The sequence below is a fragment of the Urocitellus parryii genome, chromosome 1, assembly GCF_045843805.1.
Source record: "Urocitellus parryii isolate mUroPar1 chromosome 1, mUroPar1.hap1, whole genome shotgun sequence".
In the NCBI taxonomy this organism is placed as follows: Eukaryota; Metazoa; Chordata; class Mammalia; order Rodentia; family Sciuridae; genus Urocitellus; species Urocitellus parryii.
In genome coordinates, this window is record NC_135531.1 from 158,118,744 (window position 1) to 158,136,753 (window position 18,010).

Below are 18,010 nucleotides of genomic sequence, written 5' to 3' on the forward strand. Positions count from 1 at the left end.
GCTGAGGATCGAACCCAGGGCCGCACTTGTGTGAGGCGAGCGCCATACCACTGAGTCACAACCCCAGCCCTTCTTGTTTCTTTATCCATCATAGTTTTATTTAATGTAAAGTTTGTGGTGAATAAAAATACTTTCTGATGTTATCTACATGCTTATGTGTTCACAGAGACCATTTAGATGACCCACTGGATGATACTGCTACTGTGTTTCAGCAGCTGGAGCAGTTGTGCACTGTCAGCAGATGTGAATATGAAAAGACGTGCTCTCTTCTTGTACAGTTATTTGACCAGAATGCACAGAATTACCAAAAACTTCTTCATTCAGCTTCTGGGATAACTGTGGATATGGCAATTCAGGAAGGTCAGTAAATTTCATGAGTAATATGTTGAATATTAAGTGGTATCATTAATTACTTCATTGAATAATCTTAATGCAGATTATTTTCAGGTATTTCCCTCCAGTTTTTGGTCCCCTAATAAATCATTAATTTTATTAACCTGCTAGATATTTTGGTCGCTTGATAGTTAATTTTAAATTCTTTTTAAGATTCTTAGGAATACTTCTCTATAGAATCAATATCAAAAGAAATTGAACGGCTGGGGTTGTGGCTCAGTGGTACAGCGCTTGCCTAGCATGTTCAAGGGCCTGGGTTCGAGTGAGAGAGAGAGAGAGACAGGGAGAGAGAGAGAATTTTTTAAAAAAATATTTATTTAGTTCTCGGCGGACACAACATCTTTGTTTGTATGTGGTGCTGAGGATCGAACCCGGGCCGCACGCATGCCAGGCGAGTGCGCTACCACTTGAGCCACATCCCCAGCCCCCATGTCATTTTTTTTATAGTTTTATTTTGTTTATTTTTATGTGGTGCATAAACAAAATAAAACTATAAATATTTTTTAAAAAATTCTCTCTCTCTCTCTCTCTCTCTCTCTCTTTTAAAAAAAGTGACATGTTCTCATTAAAAAAAAAAAAAGTTGAAAATCATCCTTGAGCAGATAGTACAAAACTTTTAACTGTATGTTTTCATCTTTTCTATAGTCGATTGCAGATATCAGCCAGTAAACAACTTGTGTAAAACCTCCTTATGGTTTTACCTTGATGTATTAGCCTTCACCATGACTTTAATTTTTTTTTTTATTCCTCACTTTTCTCATGATTTTGTCTTTAATCCCCTATTAAAGGAGGAAGCATTTATTTCTATCTCTTTAGATTCTTTCAGGAATATGGCAGGGAATAAAAATAAAATACATTTTCACATTTTTTAAGTGAGCTGCATTTTAAGAATGGAACTGAATGCATACAATTCTAATAGAAGACAATTTGATTATAATTTTAAATTTTTTTCTATATTTGTTACCTTTACCTTGCATTGGAAAGTGAATTTGATAAAGGATCATGGTCAAATTTACGTCCAGTGATTGCCTATCTCAACTCTTTAAAAATATAATCTTTAGATTGTCCTTTACATTTGCATAACATTTTCTTAAGATGCCTTTTATTTGTATCACATTTTGAAGTTGCATAGTACTGCTGAGGGAGTATATTTAGGAGAGTACTAAATATTTTTTCTTACTGGAATATAATTATGGAAATTAAATGGGGGAAAACCAATACTTTGCAACATAATGTCTTCATTATTAATTTCTTTGGTAGAGCTTTGAAAGTTATTAACCATCAAATACATAGAAGAATACATTCATCTGTGTATGTAGACATAGAGAATAGCATTAATAAACATGATCACTTGTCTTAGAGGGTAAGTCAGAGCCAATGTCTTTGCAGCACCCCCTATTCATCTTTCCAGCTTCCTTCCTACCAGCAGAAGATACAATTTTGCATTTTGTGTTTACCAGTTGATGCCTTTTCTTCATAGTTGTACTGTATATTCTGAAAAGAATACATGGTTTGTATGTTTTTGAACTTGATACAAATGGAGTTTCACTGGACTTATTATTCTTCTATAACTTTATTATTAGTAGTAATGCGTTTTAAGAGCTTATAATGATGTGCGTAGTGCTCTCATTTTTATTGCCTTGCACTAATGTTTAAATATAGGACAATTTATGATTCTCTTGTCAATGGGTGTTTGTTGCTTTCTCAATTTTTTCTGATACATTCAGTGTTAGAGAGACTATTGGGTTTATGTGTTACATATTCAGCGTCAGTAGACAGGGTCAGACGCTTTTACAAAGTGCTTTTCCTAGTTTACATCCACCAACAGTCTGCAGGAGTTAGCATCGATCTATATCAGGAATTGGCAAACTTGTTCTTAAGGTGCCCAATAGGAAACGTTTTAGGATTCTGTTATAGCTATTCACTTCTGGTTTGCAGCTAGAAGCAGCTAGAGAGTGTATGTTTGACTGTGATCCCAGAAAACTTATTTTAAAACTGGAGGCTCTCACAGACTGTAGTTGACTGACCTCTGACCTAGACACTTACCAACAGCTCAAATTATAGACTTGAGTTTTTGCCAGTCTGGTTGAGAGAATATACCTGATGAATGTTTTACTTTGCTCTCTCCTGATAGAGTTTAGCATTATCTCATGTTTACTTACTGTTTTATCACCCTCAGTGAAATAGATGTGAATCTTTTGCTCATTTCCTCTTTACTTTTGGATTATTTGTCTTTCAATTACTGACTTTAAGAGCCCGATAGGTAGACACACAGATTGATTTGTGTGTGTACAGTGCAGGGGATAGAACCCTGGGCCTCATGGGTGCCATGCAAGGGCTCTATCACAGAGCCACACTTCCAGCCCCTTTTTATGTTTTTGACACAAATCCTTTTGGTTTTAGAATTGTAAATACTGTCTTTTAGTTTTGTGACCTGTCTTTGCATATCATTTTAAGATGTCTACTCATTCTCTTAAACATTTTCACATTGAACTAATTTCAATTAATTCATCAAATTCTTTGTATTTACATTGTCAAAAAATTAAAAAGCATTCTTTTTCCTATCATCTTCACTCTTGCAAGTGATCATTCTTACTAGCTTTATCTTTCCAGTTTCTATATGCTTATACAGAAATAATTACATAAAGTCTTATCTTCTCTTATTTATATAGAATATGCTATACCATACTCACTGTTCTTTTTTGTTGTTGTTGCTTTTTTTCATTTGACAATGTGTTTTATATCTGTTTTCAAATTACTGTATAATGAGCTCTTATATTTTATAGGTCTATAATATTTTACTTTTTAATGTGTCATAATTTATTTTTTCTATTATGATAGTCATTTGAGTTATTTATAGTCTTATTAAAAACTTTGCTGTATAGATTAACTTTTGTATATTTTATGTGTGTGCAAGTTCATAATATAAATTTATCAAAGTGAAATTGCTCTTGGTGGAATGGTTAATGTATTTGTAATTTCACCAAGTTGTTTTCTATAAGGGCTATCCTACTTATCTTTCAGCAATGTGTGAGACTGTTTCCATGTACCCTTCATAGGACAGCATTACCAAGCTTTTGGAATTTTGGCAGTCCTATCTATGAAAAATGCTTTCTCAGCATAATTTAACATTTGCGTTTCTCATATCAGTTTAAATGTTAAAATTTATGTAAGAACCAATTGATCGTTCATTTTTGTAAATGAAGTATTCATTTCTTTTGCTCATTTTCCATTTGGATTATTAGTTTTTTCCCTCTTTATTTTCTAAGAGCTCTTTAAACTTTGTCTAATGAAAATTACAAGTATCTTTCTCCTTTAACTTATTAATTTTCAAGTTACAGTTTGATGGATTTAGCATTTATACCCAGCTGTGTATCTCCATGTAACTACCACCTCATTCGGGATGGAAGAGTTCACTCTCAGTAATTTTCTCATGTCCTTGATGGCTTCCTGTAATTCCAGGTCTAGGCACGGCTAGTATAATTTCTGTCACTGTGGTTTGTCTCTCTTAGATTTGTATGTAAATGGAATCGTACAATGAGTAGTCTTTTGTGTTTGACCTTGTGTGGCATAATATTTTTGAGATTCAAATGTGTTACTATATTGATATTTTGTTCTTTTTTATTACTGCACAGTTATCTATAGTATGACTATCATAGTTATGTATTCACCAGTTATGGACACTTGAATTGTATTTTCAGTTTTTAGCTGATATAAATAGTGATATTGTTAACATTTGTGGACAAGTCTTTATGTGTCTTTAGATTTTTATTTCTCTTAGGTAAGTAAGTGTGAGGAGCCACTCTGAATGACCCACGCCTTCCAGTCCTGAAGCAAGAGGCTCTGACCAATCACCACCTGTGTGGTGACTTGGGTGTTGTCCCAGTTGAGATAGCAAAGGCAGGACTTCAGATATAGGCGTTGCCCCTGGGGTTGAGTTACACTCATCTGACCTTTGTAACCATGCCCCTTCTGGCCTTTTTTGGATAGAACTTTCTAAAGAACAAGAGTTCCCCCCAATAAAAGCCCACTTCCGAAAATGCTCGCTCCCTCTCACCAGCCTCTTGTGACTTTCTCTTGCTCTCCCTTTTGGGGAGCCTGAGGCCGAGAGTGGAGAAGCCATCCTGAAGCTTGTGTAAAGGTAAATTGTGTCTGTGTTTTATCTGGTGTCCCTGCAAATTCACACGAAGGACCTTAAGTTCAGCTGCCTATGCAGGTCAGGGGTGGCAAATAAGGTGGATGTTGTATCATAGGGGACATGTGTTTTTAGTAGCATGCGATACTGCTGTACTGTTTTATGAAATATGTGTATAAAATTTCATTCCCATTAACCATATTAAGAGTGTTATTCTACATCCTTATTTTCCTTTGATGTTCTCTGTCCTCTTAACTGTAACTGTTCTACTGAGTGTCTAATGGTATCTCATTGTGTTTATAATTTGCATTCCACTAATATTAATGATGTTGAGTACCTTTCATGTGCTCAGCATGAACTCTTTTGTGAAAAGTCTGTTCACCTCACCTCTTTTGTTCATTTTTAAATCAGCCAATTGGTTCCTTTCCATATGCTTTTATTGTGGGATTGTAAGAATACCTTACATTCTATAGAGGATCCTTTTTTCACATGTTTTGCAATATTTTCTTCTGATCTGTGGTTTGCCTTCCTAACTAGCTTTTAAAGATCGAGTTTTTAGTTTTGATTGTCTACTTTTGGGCTGGGGATGTGGCTCAAGCGGTAGCGCACTCGCCTGGCATGCATGCGGCCCGGGTTCGATCCTCAGCACCACATACAAACAAAGATGTGTCCGCCAAATACTAAAAAATAAATATTAAAATTATCTTTTTTTCTCTCTCTCTCTCTCATTCTCTCTTAAGGAAAAAGTAGACAATCTTTTTTTTTTTTTTAATCTGGTATTACTGTTTATCTTATCTGGTATAACTACAACTGCTGCCCTCTTACTGCATAAATCTATCCATTTACTATCAGTCTGTCTTCATATCTAAACTGTCTCTTAATAGAGTAAGTATATAGTTCTTCCTTTTTAAAAAGTCCATTGCAAGCATGTTTTGTCTTTTAATTGAAGTGTTAGTTCACTAACTGAGTGGGGAGAAGAGGAGGCTATCAACTTAATTAGCATTTAAACTTAGAACAAGCTTTTTTGTATCACTGGTGGTCTATGTTAAGGCTACAAATCCTGTCAGGTCTGACTTAGAAGTTTTTTTCCTCCTGTCCACCAAGCATTGAAGTCAGGTCAGACAGGTTTCTGCGTTGCTTTGTCTAGGTATGTTTTTTTCCCGCCCCAAGCTTACCTTTTCACTAAGGGGGTCATTGTTTGCATCAGCTTTAGGTACAGGGTTCTTATTGGACTTCTCAGGTAGAACTCCTCCTAGACCTTCTCCTTTGGCTTCCAGGGTAGAAGTTCAAGCTTTTTGCTTGTTTCTGTGCCTTTGTCTCTTAAAGTTCAGTCCTCAAATCATTTTGACCATTAAGGATTTATTTTACCCTCTTACAAACCCAGTAGTACGTTTGGTGCTTTTGTATAAATTAGAAAAATGATTGCACTTCTTGCAGACAGGTGTGCTAGCACTAGGATGTACGTGGGTGAGTGGAGGACAGGCTGGATTTCAGTCCCCACCTGTCTCCAGTCGAGTATCTTTTTGTAATATGTGCTGATCCTGTAAGCTTGTGTTGTAGTGTTTTTGTTTTGTTTTACCTGATGGCATAGTGCAGCATTATATAGAGCCTTTTTGGATTTATATTCTATGTATAAACATTAATTTGGATCATGTTTAGCCAGCGACCTATAAAATCACATTTTCATCTTTAGTTTGTGTTCCAGACAGTGAATACTTACTTCTTTAAAAGTAAAGAGTCAGCAGTGACTTTGGTGTCTCAGGTTTTTTCTCTGTACTCCTCTCTTTCCTCTGACCATTCCCTACTTTCCCTGGTCAGAAGCTGGACGCCAATCAGAGAGTTAGTAGCAAAGGCAGGGTCAGGGTTGCTCTGAAAGGTAGATCATCAATATCAGTGATAAAATTGATGGCAGAGCCTGAGGTCTGGGTACCACATCTGAGACTCCTACGTTAGGTTGACCCTCTGCAAGGGGATGACATGGCCCCAAATTGGTAGATTCCTGGATTCCAGAAAAGTAAATTCAGGTCTTCTCTGAAGAATAACAGGCATAATTTAGGGCTTTGGAAATCTGTAGGTTAAATCAACCAAATAAGTATTTGTAACAAAAATTAGGATTCCCCCAAAGACCCTTCAGATGTTGGAATTTTATAAGGATTTTTAAAATATTTTTTTCATATTTCTTTTTTAGTTGTAGTTTTACACAATACCTTTATTTATTTTTATGTGGTGCTAAGGATTGAACCCAGGGCCCTGCACGTGCTGTGCGAGCGCTGTATCCCTGAGCCACAACCGCATCCCAGGATATTAAATAATTATATATGAAATGTTTAAAGGAAAAATAGAATCACACATGAACAAACAGTAGGAGTATGAAAAGTGAAATTGACCAGGATGATGTAAAAAAAACTTAAAAATTTTTTGAAAACTTTGTGTTCTAAAATTTAATGAAAGTGTTTGTTAAATAGTGAATTAGTCCCACTAAGGAAGAAATTTGTTAACTAATAGTTCTAAAGAAATTTTCAAGAATGCTGAGGATTAAGAAAAATGAAAATTTAAAAGATGGTATGACAATGTTCAGTCCATCCAGTTGAATTCTAGAAGGACAGAACAGTGAGGGCAGAGCAGAGGTGATGACCAAAGAGACTCTCAGAGTTTTTCTGAATTAATGGAGAATGTGAATTCACTAGTACAGCAAGCCTGGCCTACGTCAGTCCAAAACTAGAAACAGCACTGCCCTGTTCAACTGGGTAGTCCCCAGCAGAAGGTAGTACAGGTGGCCGGAGAAGAAAGGTCACTTACAGAGTCATGTGAAATGGTGGCTCTCTGTTCAGCAGCAACAATGGAAACCAAGATGGCGAAGCATCATTCTTAAAGAGTTGGGCAAAGGCCAGGCCTAGTGGTACATGCCTGTAATCCAACAGATGCTGAGGCAAGAGGATCACAAGTTCAGAGCCAGCCTCAGCAACTTAGCTAGACCCTGTCTCAAAATACTGAGTGCCAGGGATGTGCCTTGGTGGTTAATTGCCCCTGGGTTCAATCACTGGTACCAAAAAAAGAGAAAGAGAATAGAGTCTGGCAAAAATAACTCCTGCAGAATGTTTGCTGCCAACAGATCTTTACTAAGAGTTTTAAAAATACACTTCCAAGTAATTTAGAGATGTGAGAAGCCATCCTTAAGGCAGTTTAAAACTAGAGCTCCACATTAGTGCAGTGAAGTGAGTAAATGGAGTGTGTGGGTGCATCTGAGAAGCTTGAGGCTTGTGGTGGCTGAGCAGCTGACCAAAGAGCAGAGTGCAGAACTGAAGGAGCTTCCCGCTGCTGGGTGAATGTTCTGACAGAACTGCCCCAGCAGGGGGCTGGAGGCTGTCAGAAGAGCTCTGGGGCTGAATCCCTCAGAGGCAGAGTCCCAGGACATGATTCATGATCTGCATATCGATGTAACACAACACAGCTCAGTCCTCTGAATTTTTGACAGTGGTGAAAAAAAGATGGAAGAGTAAGTGAAAAAAAATTAGAGAAGCATTTGATGTTTTTGAGACAGATGGCAGTGGCTCTCTTAGTGTAACAGAGCGTCACTGTGTGCTGACCCTGGGCAGAAGTTAACAAGAGGCTGAGGGAGTGACCAGGGAAGCAGATATTGGCGTTGTTGTTCAAGTAAACTATGACAAGTTTGTACATATGATGACAGCAGATGAAGACATTTTACAGAATCTGCAAATTTTCTTATACAAAATTGTTTGCTTTTTCTTCTTAATATATCTGTGAAAAGTTTCCATCTACTGTGACAAAATACGCATGTAATTAGAATTTTTATTTCTCTGTATTTTCTACCCTAATTGTCACTGTCTTCAAACCTTACTTTAGAAAATTGGTCAAATGATTGTTTCATGCGTCTTACTCTGTATATCCAAGCCCTTTGGCACATCCAAACTTAGATTGAGTTTGTCAAAAGAGGGAATACCTAGGTTATTGCCTTTTTGAAGGGAGTTTTCTTTAGGAACTGTCAGCATATTGTTGAAGTGTGGAGTTGTGATCCCCCATGGTCTGTAGACAGTCAATAATGTGTGCTTACAAGTTGCACTATTGCACAATGAGTGTTAAATTCAGGTACTTGTACACTTTGTGTGTGCTGCTGATCCTGTACTAGAAACATTTTCTTTTATTATTACTTGCTTTTTAAACTTTGTTTAGCCACTTATAAAAAATCTGCTTGTAGTACAGTTTGCCTCAAATCCATTCCAAATTGTATATTTGTTTTCTAATTTAAAAATCACAATTTAAAAAATAAAAATAGAGCTACACAATAATGTAATTATAATATTTTTTGGAATGCAGTAGGAAATTTAATTTAAAGGAAATAAACTGAACAAAAGCTTATATTAGAAAAGAAGAAAAGGCTAAAATGATGTGACCTAAGCATCCACCTGGAGAAGTCGAAATGAAAGGAACAAATTAAATTCTGTGGAAGGAGAAAGGAAGAAACAAAGAGCAGAAATCAACTAAAAAACATAGACTCAGAATAAAAATATTAGAAGCTAGATCTTTCTAAAGACTTAATAAGAGGGCTGAGGTTTTGGCTCAATGGTAGAGCGCTTGCCTAGCATGTGTGAGGCACTGGGTTCATAAAAATAAACATAAAAATAAATAAATAAAAATAAACAAACAAATAGGTGTGGTGTCCATCTACAGCAAAAAATATATACTAAATAAATAAATAAAGGTCCACTGACAGTTTATAAAAAAAGAAGAAGAAAGGATGTTTTGAAAAAAGACTAGTAAGATTGCCAGGTCTGGTAGCGTATATCTATAACCCAGCATCTTGCGAGGCTGAGGCAGGAGGATCTTGAGTTCAAAGTGAACCTTAGCCACTTAGTGAGGCCTAAGCAACTTAGCAACACCCTGTCTCAAAATAAAAAGTAAAAAGAGCTGGGGATGTGGCCCAGTGGTTCAGTCCCTGGTACCAAACACACACACACACACACACACACACACACACAACCCTAAACCTAAAAGAAAAGAAAATCTATGAATAAATAATATTAGGAACAAAAGGTAGACACAGCAAAGATTTAAAAGATAAAAGTTATTCTTAGTGTTTTCTGATGTCAGTAAATTAAGAAATCCGAAATGAATAAATTAATAGATATAAACTATTAAAATTGACTCAGGTAAAATTTTTAAAAGATCAGAACTGAGAAAAGGTGTTTACAACACACACATACATACACACACACCCCTACCCACCAGTTCTTTATGAAAGTATCAATAGACCCTAATGGGCATTTTGCAAAAAAAAAAAAAAAAAAAAAAGAAACACAAATGGTACATAGATATGAGAGAATGCTCGGCTTCCTTACTAATCATCTACATGGACTATGGTTTTTTTTCCCAGCACACTGGGAAAACAAGAATTCTTAGAATGTGGTTCAAAGGGAATTTTTATGCACTTTTGGTAGGAGTATAAAAGCAATCCATTGTAAATGGAATAGAAATCTATTTGATGTTCTCTTAAAAGTGAAATATTTGAATACCTACTGACGTGGTACTTCTACTTTTATATGTGTCCTCTAGAAAATCTCTGCATAAGATAATACAGTATATGAAATGATGTTCACGCCATTATTGCTTATAATGACAAAAAGTGGAAAAAGCTCAAATTCTTATCAACCTGAAGATGGATAAACAGATTATAATTTATTTATACAATGGAATATTATGTAGCAATAAAAATGAATGAACTGTAGGTGTATTCAATAAGGATAAATGTCAAGTATTTAGTGAAGAAAAGCAATTCTCAAGAAGTTACTTACAGAATGAAACTTTTAATAAAGTCCCCAAACAAGTGTATGCATAAGTGATAAAACTAAAATTTCAAAAAATAGCAAGCACCAAGTATAGGATCCTGGTTGCCTCCAGGGTGGTAGGTAAAGGGGAAAGCTCAGGGAATGGTGTGGAGACAGTGTGATAGTATTGGTAATGCTATTGGTTCTGGGGGTATTTATTTATTTTGTCTTATTTCATATACATTAAATATGCATTTATATACAATACATATTACAATAAAATGTAAAATAGCTCAGTTGTAAAATCTAAGACCTGTTTTCCTTCAAAAGGATGTTGAATGAAAGTATAGATACATTCAGAGATACATGAGTGGCCTTAACTGAAGTGTAATAATTTAACAATATTTAATAGGTCTGTACTGGATAAATTGTCAGACCAGAAGAAGTTTTTATGGTTGGATACATTATTTAGTTTTTATAAAATAACATTTCAAATATACATGATCTATAGAAAAATTTAAATAAATATTTGTTTCCTTCCTTTCAGTCAAAAGGTCAGTAAGAAGAAATCTCTTTGCCTTTTAAAGTTTTCTGCTGTTTGCTAAAAAATACTTGTTTTTTGTTATCAAGAAAAAATTGCCTAACATGGCTCTAGTTTGTACATTGTGTGTAGTAGTGTTCAGTTTCTTTTGTGCAGAGTAAACACTTCAGTTAGTGTTGAACAAAGAAAATTATATGCTCTCGTTATGTGTGCTTTAATTTAGATGCTTAATGGCTTTTAATGTTACAAAATAAGTTTATTATTATGATCTCATTTGTATTATATTGTCTTGCTTTTTCGTATTTGTGGTGATATGGTCATGGTTTACGAAAACAATAATCCCTAAGAAATAGGTCATTAACAGTAGTTAACGATTACTTGTGATCTATGATAATGACTGATTTCTTTGGGATTATTGCAGTTATAAACCATAATTACAGATTATTACAGCAATAATTATTTTGTTAAGGAAAAAATGTTCTGTGCTTGAACAGCTGCTAAAACAAGTGCTTTGAACATTTCAGGATAATAGAAAAATGGAAAATTAGAATAGAAATTTAGTCTTATTATACAAGGAGAATTTTAAAACATTATAGATGGGAACTCATGTATCAGGTTTTTTCTCCCTAAGTGTAACTTAGATTTATGGGTTTATGTGGTTCTTTAAATGTTGTGAATACAGTTCTTTTACCAAAATAGATCCCTTTTAAAAAATATATATTTAGGGTATAAAGCATGACATTTTGATATACATAGTGCAGTGAATACCACAGTTAGGCAAAATATACTATCCATCATTGTAAGCCAGCTTTCTGTTACTATGGCCAAAATACTCAACAAAAACAACTTAGAGGACGGAAAGTTTTATTTTGTGCTTATGGTTTCAGAAGTTCAGTTCATGGTTGGCCAACTCCATTGCTCCATTGCTAGAATGAGCTTTTTAGCGAGATATTTCATATCCAAACTGTAACATTCATTCCCTGGCCCCCAAAACTCGTGTCCATCTCACAAAGCAAAATGCATTCAGTCCATCTCCAAGAGTTCCTATAATTTAACTGTTCCAGTATTGCCTAGATGTCCAAGTCCAAAGTCTCATCTGAGACTCAAGGCAAATTCTTGTCTTTTAGCTCTTGTAAAGATCAAAAGCTTGGAGCTAGAGTTGTAGCTTGGTGGTGAGCTCTTGCTTAGCATGCATGAGGCACTGGGTTCAATTGTCAACATCGCATATAAATAAATAAAAGTCCATTGACAACTGAAAAATATTTTTTAAAAAATCTAAAGCTCGTGACATATATCCCAAATACAATGGCACAGTAAACATTTTCATTCTAAGATAGAGGAAAAGGGGCTTAAAGGGAATGAGACCCAAAGATGACCAAAACTCAGTGGGGCAAAGTCTGTAGCTCCATTATCCAGCATCTGGGGTGCATGGTGGTAAGATGTGATCTTCAAGGACTTGTGAAGCCCGTTCCTACATCCTTGCTGGTTGCAGTTCACATGACCTCTCTCTTAGGTTGGTTCTAACTGCAGCCAGAAGCTTCCCTTGTGTTACTGGAATCTCTTAATCCCTGGGAGCTGCATTCAAGCTTCTGCTTCCCTCTCACAGCTTTACACATTAATCTTTCAGGCCACCTCCAGTGATTCTGACCCTACCATGCGTTGCCTGGCTTGTAGTCTTTTGAAATCTTGGTGAAAGTCTCCATGACCCTTTAACCCTAGCATTCTGTGTTCCTGCAGAACCAACACCATGTGGGTGATGTCAAGGTCCACTGCCACCTTGAACAGTAGCCAGTCCCCTTGTCCCATGGCAGCAGCATCCCAAATGCCTGGGCAGCTGAGCACTATGAAACAAAATCTGTGGAAATAACTTCCTAGCAGGGTTCCCTGCTAGGAGGAAGTTTTCTGTTTCCACACTCTTGAGTTTTTGATAGGTGTGGTCTTGTTGATTCCTGAGGTGCCCTTCAGGCATACGTCCTATCATGTCTATGCAGAGTACTTAGCTTCTCCAAAAAACTCTTCAGTAGCTGTAATTTCCTTAGCCCCAGTTCACATGGGCATCTTCTCTGGCAGTTTTCAAATCATTCCTCTCGGCTTTTCACAGTAAACCTGGTTAAAAGCCATCAGCAATACTCATACTACCACCTGAATGCTTTACTGCCTTGAAATTTCCTCTGACAGATTAATTAGTAATTCACCTTTAAATGCAGTCTCACACAAAAGTCTCAGGATATAGGCAGAATGCAGACAGATTCTTTGCCAGGTGGTAATGTGTGGCCACAAGTTCAGTTCCAAGTTGAGTCATCATTCCCCTCTGAAACCTCCTGAGCACAGTCTTTACTGTTCGCATTCCTGTAAGCATTCTGGGGAACTCCTACCTGAATTGCCCATCAGACTGTTTACAACATTCTAAGGCTTCTCCAGCCTGCTTCTTTAAACTTTCCCAAATTCCTCCAATGGGCCAGTTCCAAATGCTTGGTCAGGTACCAGTTTTTGTGTTAAGTCAGCTTTCCATTGCTGTTGACTCAAAACACATAACAAGAACAACTTAGAAGGTGAAGTTTATTTTGGGCCCAAATTTCAGAGGTTTAGTCCATGGTTGGAGGGGTGCCTCATATCCAAAGCATAATGTGTCTGGGGTGGGGTGGATAAGAGCACCTAAAATCTTCCCTCAGGAATTTTCAGTGTACAGTATTATTAACTGTGGTCTCCTTGCTGTGTGTTAGATCTCTAGATGCTCTCATCCCATGTAACTGGCAAGTCTGTACCTTTTGACCTAATCTCTCTCCTCCCTGCCTCTGGTAACCACCAGTCTGTGTGTGTGTGTGTGTCCGTGTCCCCACCCCCTACCACATTTATTTTAAATTCCTAGTATAAATGAGACCTTGCAGTAGTTTTCTTTCTGTGTCTGGCTTATTTCTCAAAATAACTAATTAATTTTTTTTATATTTCTGAACACTTTTAGTCTAAAATTGTTGAGGTTTAGGGAATGGTTTAATGTGTGTAAGAAATACCATATTATCCAGCTAAATACCAAGATTATATTTGATAGCTTCGTACTAATGCTTTTATATATTATTGTTCATTTCTAATACTAATTTTCTGGGTAATGATTTCTTAACTCATGACCCTTGTCTGTAGATAGCTACTGGCCCAGGCACTGTTCTAGGCTTTGGAGATGCAATAGAAAACTCAATATATAAAAATATGTGATCACGTATGTTTTCCATTCCATTGGAATAGACAGGTAATGATGCAAGATAAATATATAAAATACAAATCAGGTTAGAAAGCCATTAGTACTAAGAACAAAATTACAAAATCTATCAAGGAAGGAGTAAATGGATACCTGGAGGGTTGTGTTCTGGTGATCTTTTGTCACTACTTGGTGACTTGTCAAACAACAATTTGTTTTATTATCTCTGAATTTCTGGACATGAATAAATCTCAGATGCATTGTTCTTCTTTGGGATGTCTCAGATACTGTAATCAGATGACAACTGGGGCTGGAGTCACCTGAATTCTTCTTTACTCACCATTTTGGTGTCAGGACTGGAATGCTTAGATTTAGATGTAAGAGTTAAGACTATATAACCCTTAGAAGAAAGCAGAGGAGTAAGTCATGATTTGTGTTTAGGGAGAATCATGATTTTGTTTCTTAGGACACCAAAATGGGCAACAAAAAAACAAATAAATTGGACTACATCAAAATTTAAAAATTTTGTGGTTCACTGAACATCATCAAGAAAGTGAAAACATAACTAACCCCAAAATGGTAGAAAATATTTATATGTAATAACTCGGAAAGGGCTTATATCTAGACAATATTAAATGTTCAAACAGTGTGATGTTATTCAGTTATAAAAAATAATGAAGTATTGATGCATGTTGGAATCTGGGTGAATCTTGAAAATAAGCTAAGTGATCCCACGCATGAAATGTGTGGAATGGGAAAAGGATAAAGAAATGTAAAGTAGCTTAGTGGTTGCTTAGGGTGAAGCCAGGGCAGAAAGCATAGTGACTCCAATGACTATGGGATTTAGTTTGAGAGATCAAAATATTCCATATTGTATTGTGGCAGTGGGGTTCACAGTGGGGTACGAATCCACTGTAGAGCATTGGATTTTATGCTTTAGATATGTTCATTGTATGGTATGTGAATGATATTTCAGTAAAGTTCATTTTTAAAAAGGTGATAGAGGGACTGGGGTTGTGGCTCAGTGTAAAGCGCTCGCCTAGCATGTGCGAGGCCCTGGGTTTAATCCTCAGCACCACATACAAGTAAGTAAACAAAATAAAGATATTTAAAAAATTATATATTTTTTTAAAAAAGGTGATAGCTTCATGGGCTGGAGATGCTTAGTAGACCAAAGGGAAGTAAAAAAATTTATCCTTGGAGAGATTGAAATCAGTAGCGATTATGATAGAAGTGTTGTTGGAAAGAGTGACAGTGAGCCAGGAACCAATACCTTCAAAAGGAGTAATAATTTGAAGAAGAGTTGATAATTGTATCAGTAGTGTCTGTGTTTGATGATAGACACGTAAAGCTTAGTGCTTTTGCTGTGGAGAGAGGGAGAATATTCTCAAGGTAGAAGTGAGGAACCTGAAAAATACCCATTGCGTATTTAGGGCCCAGGACACAGGAGGTTTGGCCGAGAATGCAGTGCTCTAGAGGACATGTCACTAGGGGATAGCAGACATTGCTGTAAACTTTTATGTTGTCACAGAACACTTCTGCAGTACATAAGATAACTTTCGAATACTTGGGCTTTCATTTTGGTAGCTTTTTGATTGTTACACATATAATGGAACTAGAGTCTGTTTTCTGATGATTACTTTATCCCCTCAGTGCTTTCCTCCTCAGTCTATTGCACGGTGCTGATATACAGACTGCACAGTTAGTTGATCTTCATTTGTTCAGTTTTTTGTGATAGAGAGGATGTAGATGCTTGTCCCTTTTGGCTGCCCTAAAGTAAGACTTGCAAAAACTGAAGGTGTTGCCATTTGCATCACTACTTAATCCTCTGCTGTTGTTGGCCTTAAGATTGGCTCAGTGGTAAAACAGTGTGAACGGTACACTGAAAACGTTGGAATTTTAAAAATCATACATAAAAATACAAAGGGAGTGAATTTATCACCACTATTATGTTCCAAGTACAAGTAGCTTCAAAATGATGGGACTGGTGCCATTGTGACGTTGACCATTCAGAAAAGATGCTGGTCATTGAGTTATGATAGTATTTCCTGACTGAATAAAAGCTTTGGTCCTAAACATTGCATTTACTGTTTTGTTATCAAATTTACTTTTTTCATAAGTCTTCATGGTAACTTGTACAAAATCATAGCAAATTGTTAGAGTTGAGATTCAGAAGTCATTTTATCTGGTTCTAAAATCTGTACCATGCTCACAGTTACACTTCCTTGATAAAACCCAAGGAACTTTTCTGTAAAGAAGTGAGTTCATGGGCCAGGGACGTAGAGTGCTTGTCTAGCATGTGTGTCAGCTCTGGTTCAATCCCCTGTACCACCAAAACAAGAGTGAATTTATAATAGCTGATAACTTGTATGGAAAAAGAGGTAGTTTGCCAATTTTGTAATTTTTGGAAAAATAACCTTATTTCTATCAATACCTCCTAAATGTTTTTCTTTTTTGTTTTCTATCAGGACGTCTTGCATGGCTCGTTTATTTAGTTGGGACAGTTGTAGGAGGAAGATTAACATATACCAGTACAGATGAGCACGATGCTATGGATGGAGAGTTATCCTGTAGGTAAGTATTGGTCATGTACCTACAGAAATCAAGAGTTAAGAAATTAGTCATTAAGTTAGTATTATGTGCTAAAGCATTTTGAGAAAAGTGTTAGTTTCCTTGCTCTTGCGGACAAAAACCAAGACTTAGGGGTTAAGCAATTTAAGAAGTCAAATCTCCAGTAAGTAATTTTTTTAGACATTTGTTGCAGCAGTGTGTTGAAGATGTAGGTTGCTTTTGCTCTTTAGGACCTGATAAAGCTACAAAATTGATATGTATTGGGATCATGCGAATGATGGTTCTGGGTTCCTCCTAGCACCACATAAAAACAAATAAAGGCATTGAGTCCATATACAACTAAAAAAAAAATAAAGAATTAAATAAGTTAATATTTTTAAAATACTTAGAGCATTGCCTTGCAAACAATGATGTATTATACATACACATACATCTTTAAATAAAATATAATACTGTGAACATTTAACATAGACTTAAAATATTATAAACTGTACCATAATTTAAATAGACCCTGGCTTTTGGAACTTTAGGCTCTTTCTGTTTTTCCTTATTATAAATTGCTTTCAGGTATGTTATTTCATTCATCTTTGTGTGAATTGAAAGAATTTCATTAGAGTTCATTCTGGAAAGCTGAACAGCTAGTCAAGAGAGTATGTAGCTTCTTACAGACTTGCAGTACATATGACCAGATGGCCTTCTGTACATGTTGAACAGCTCTAATGTGAAAATCCAAAATCCAGAATGCTCCAAAATCTGAAACTGAGTGCCAGCATGACACAAAGTTTTAGATTTTGTTGGAGCATTTTGGATTTTGGATCTTCAGGTTAGGAATGCTTATTCCATAGTGTCTACAAAAATTACAAAATCCAAATAACCCTGAAATCTGAAATGCTTCTTTTTTTTTTTTTTTTTTGGATAAGATATACCTAGCCTATGTAAGTTTATCCTCTGAACCCAAAGGCTATGAGAGTTATCATTTTCATCAGTTTCATCAATTGAATGCCAGATAATAGGATTCTTACTGTTGTCAGTTTTATGTAACCAATGTCTTTTTTTTTGGCTGGGGAGTACAGGGGAGAGGAGCGGGGATTGAACCCCAGGATGCTTTACTACTTACTACCCCAGGATGGTTTTTTTTTTTTAAGTTTGAAATAGGGTTTCACTAAGTTTCTGAGGAACTTGCTAAGTTGCTGAGGCTAGCCTCGAACTTGCAGTCCTCTTTTCTTAGTGTTCTGAGTTGATGGAGTGTTAGTCATGTGCATGATGCCTAGCATAAATGTTTTGTTTTAATTTATTTTTCTTCGGCTACTAGTGGTGTCAGCTAATAGTTTCTACTCCTATTTTGCCATTTATATTTGTGATTTTTTTATGTTAACTGTATTATTTATCTGATA

The 18,010-nt window shown here is 36.1% G+C and overlaps 1 protein-coding gene across 1 annotated transcript in view; it reads left to right on the forward strand.

The window, feature by feature from the left end:
- The window catches only part of Ranbp17 (RAN binding protein 17), a 285,855-nt gene that overhangs the window by 37,028 nt on the left and 230,817 nt on the right, over positions 1-18,010 (forward strand). Inside the window, exons 12-13 of the mRNA XM_026401323.2 lie at positions 167-360; positions 16,514-16,619. Coding sequence (XP_026257108.2) covers positions 167-360; positions 16,514-16,619 — 300 coding nt within the window. The remainder of the gene's footprint in view (positions 1-166; positions 361-16,513; positions 16,620-18,010) is intronic.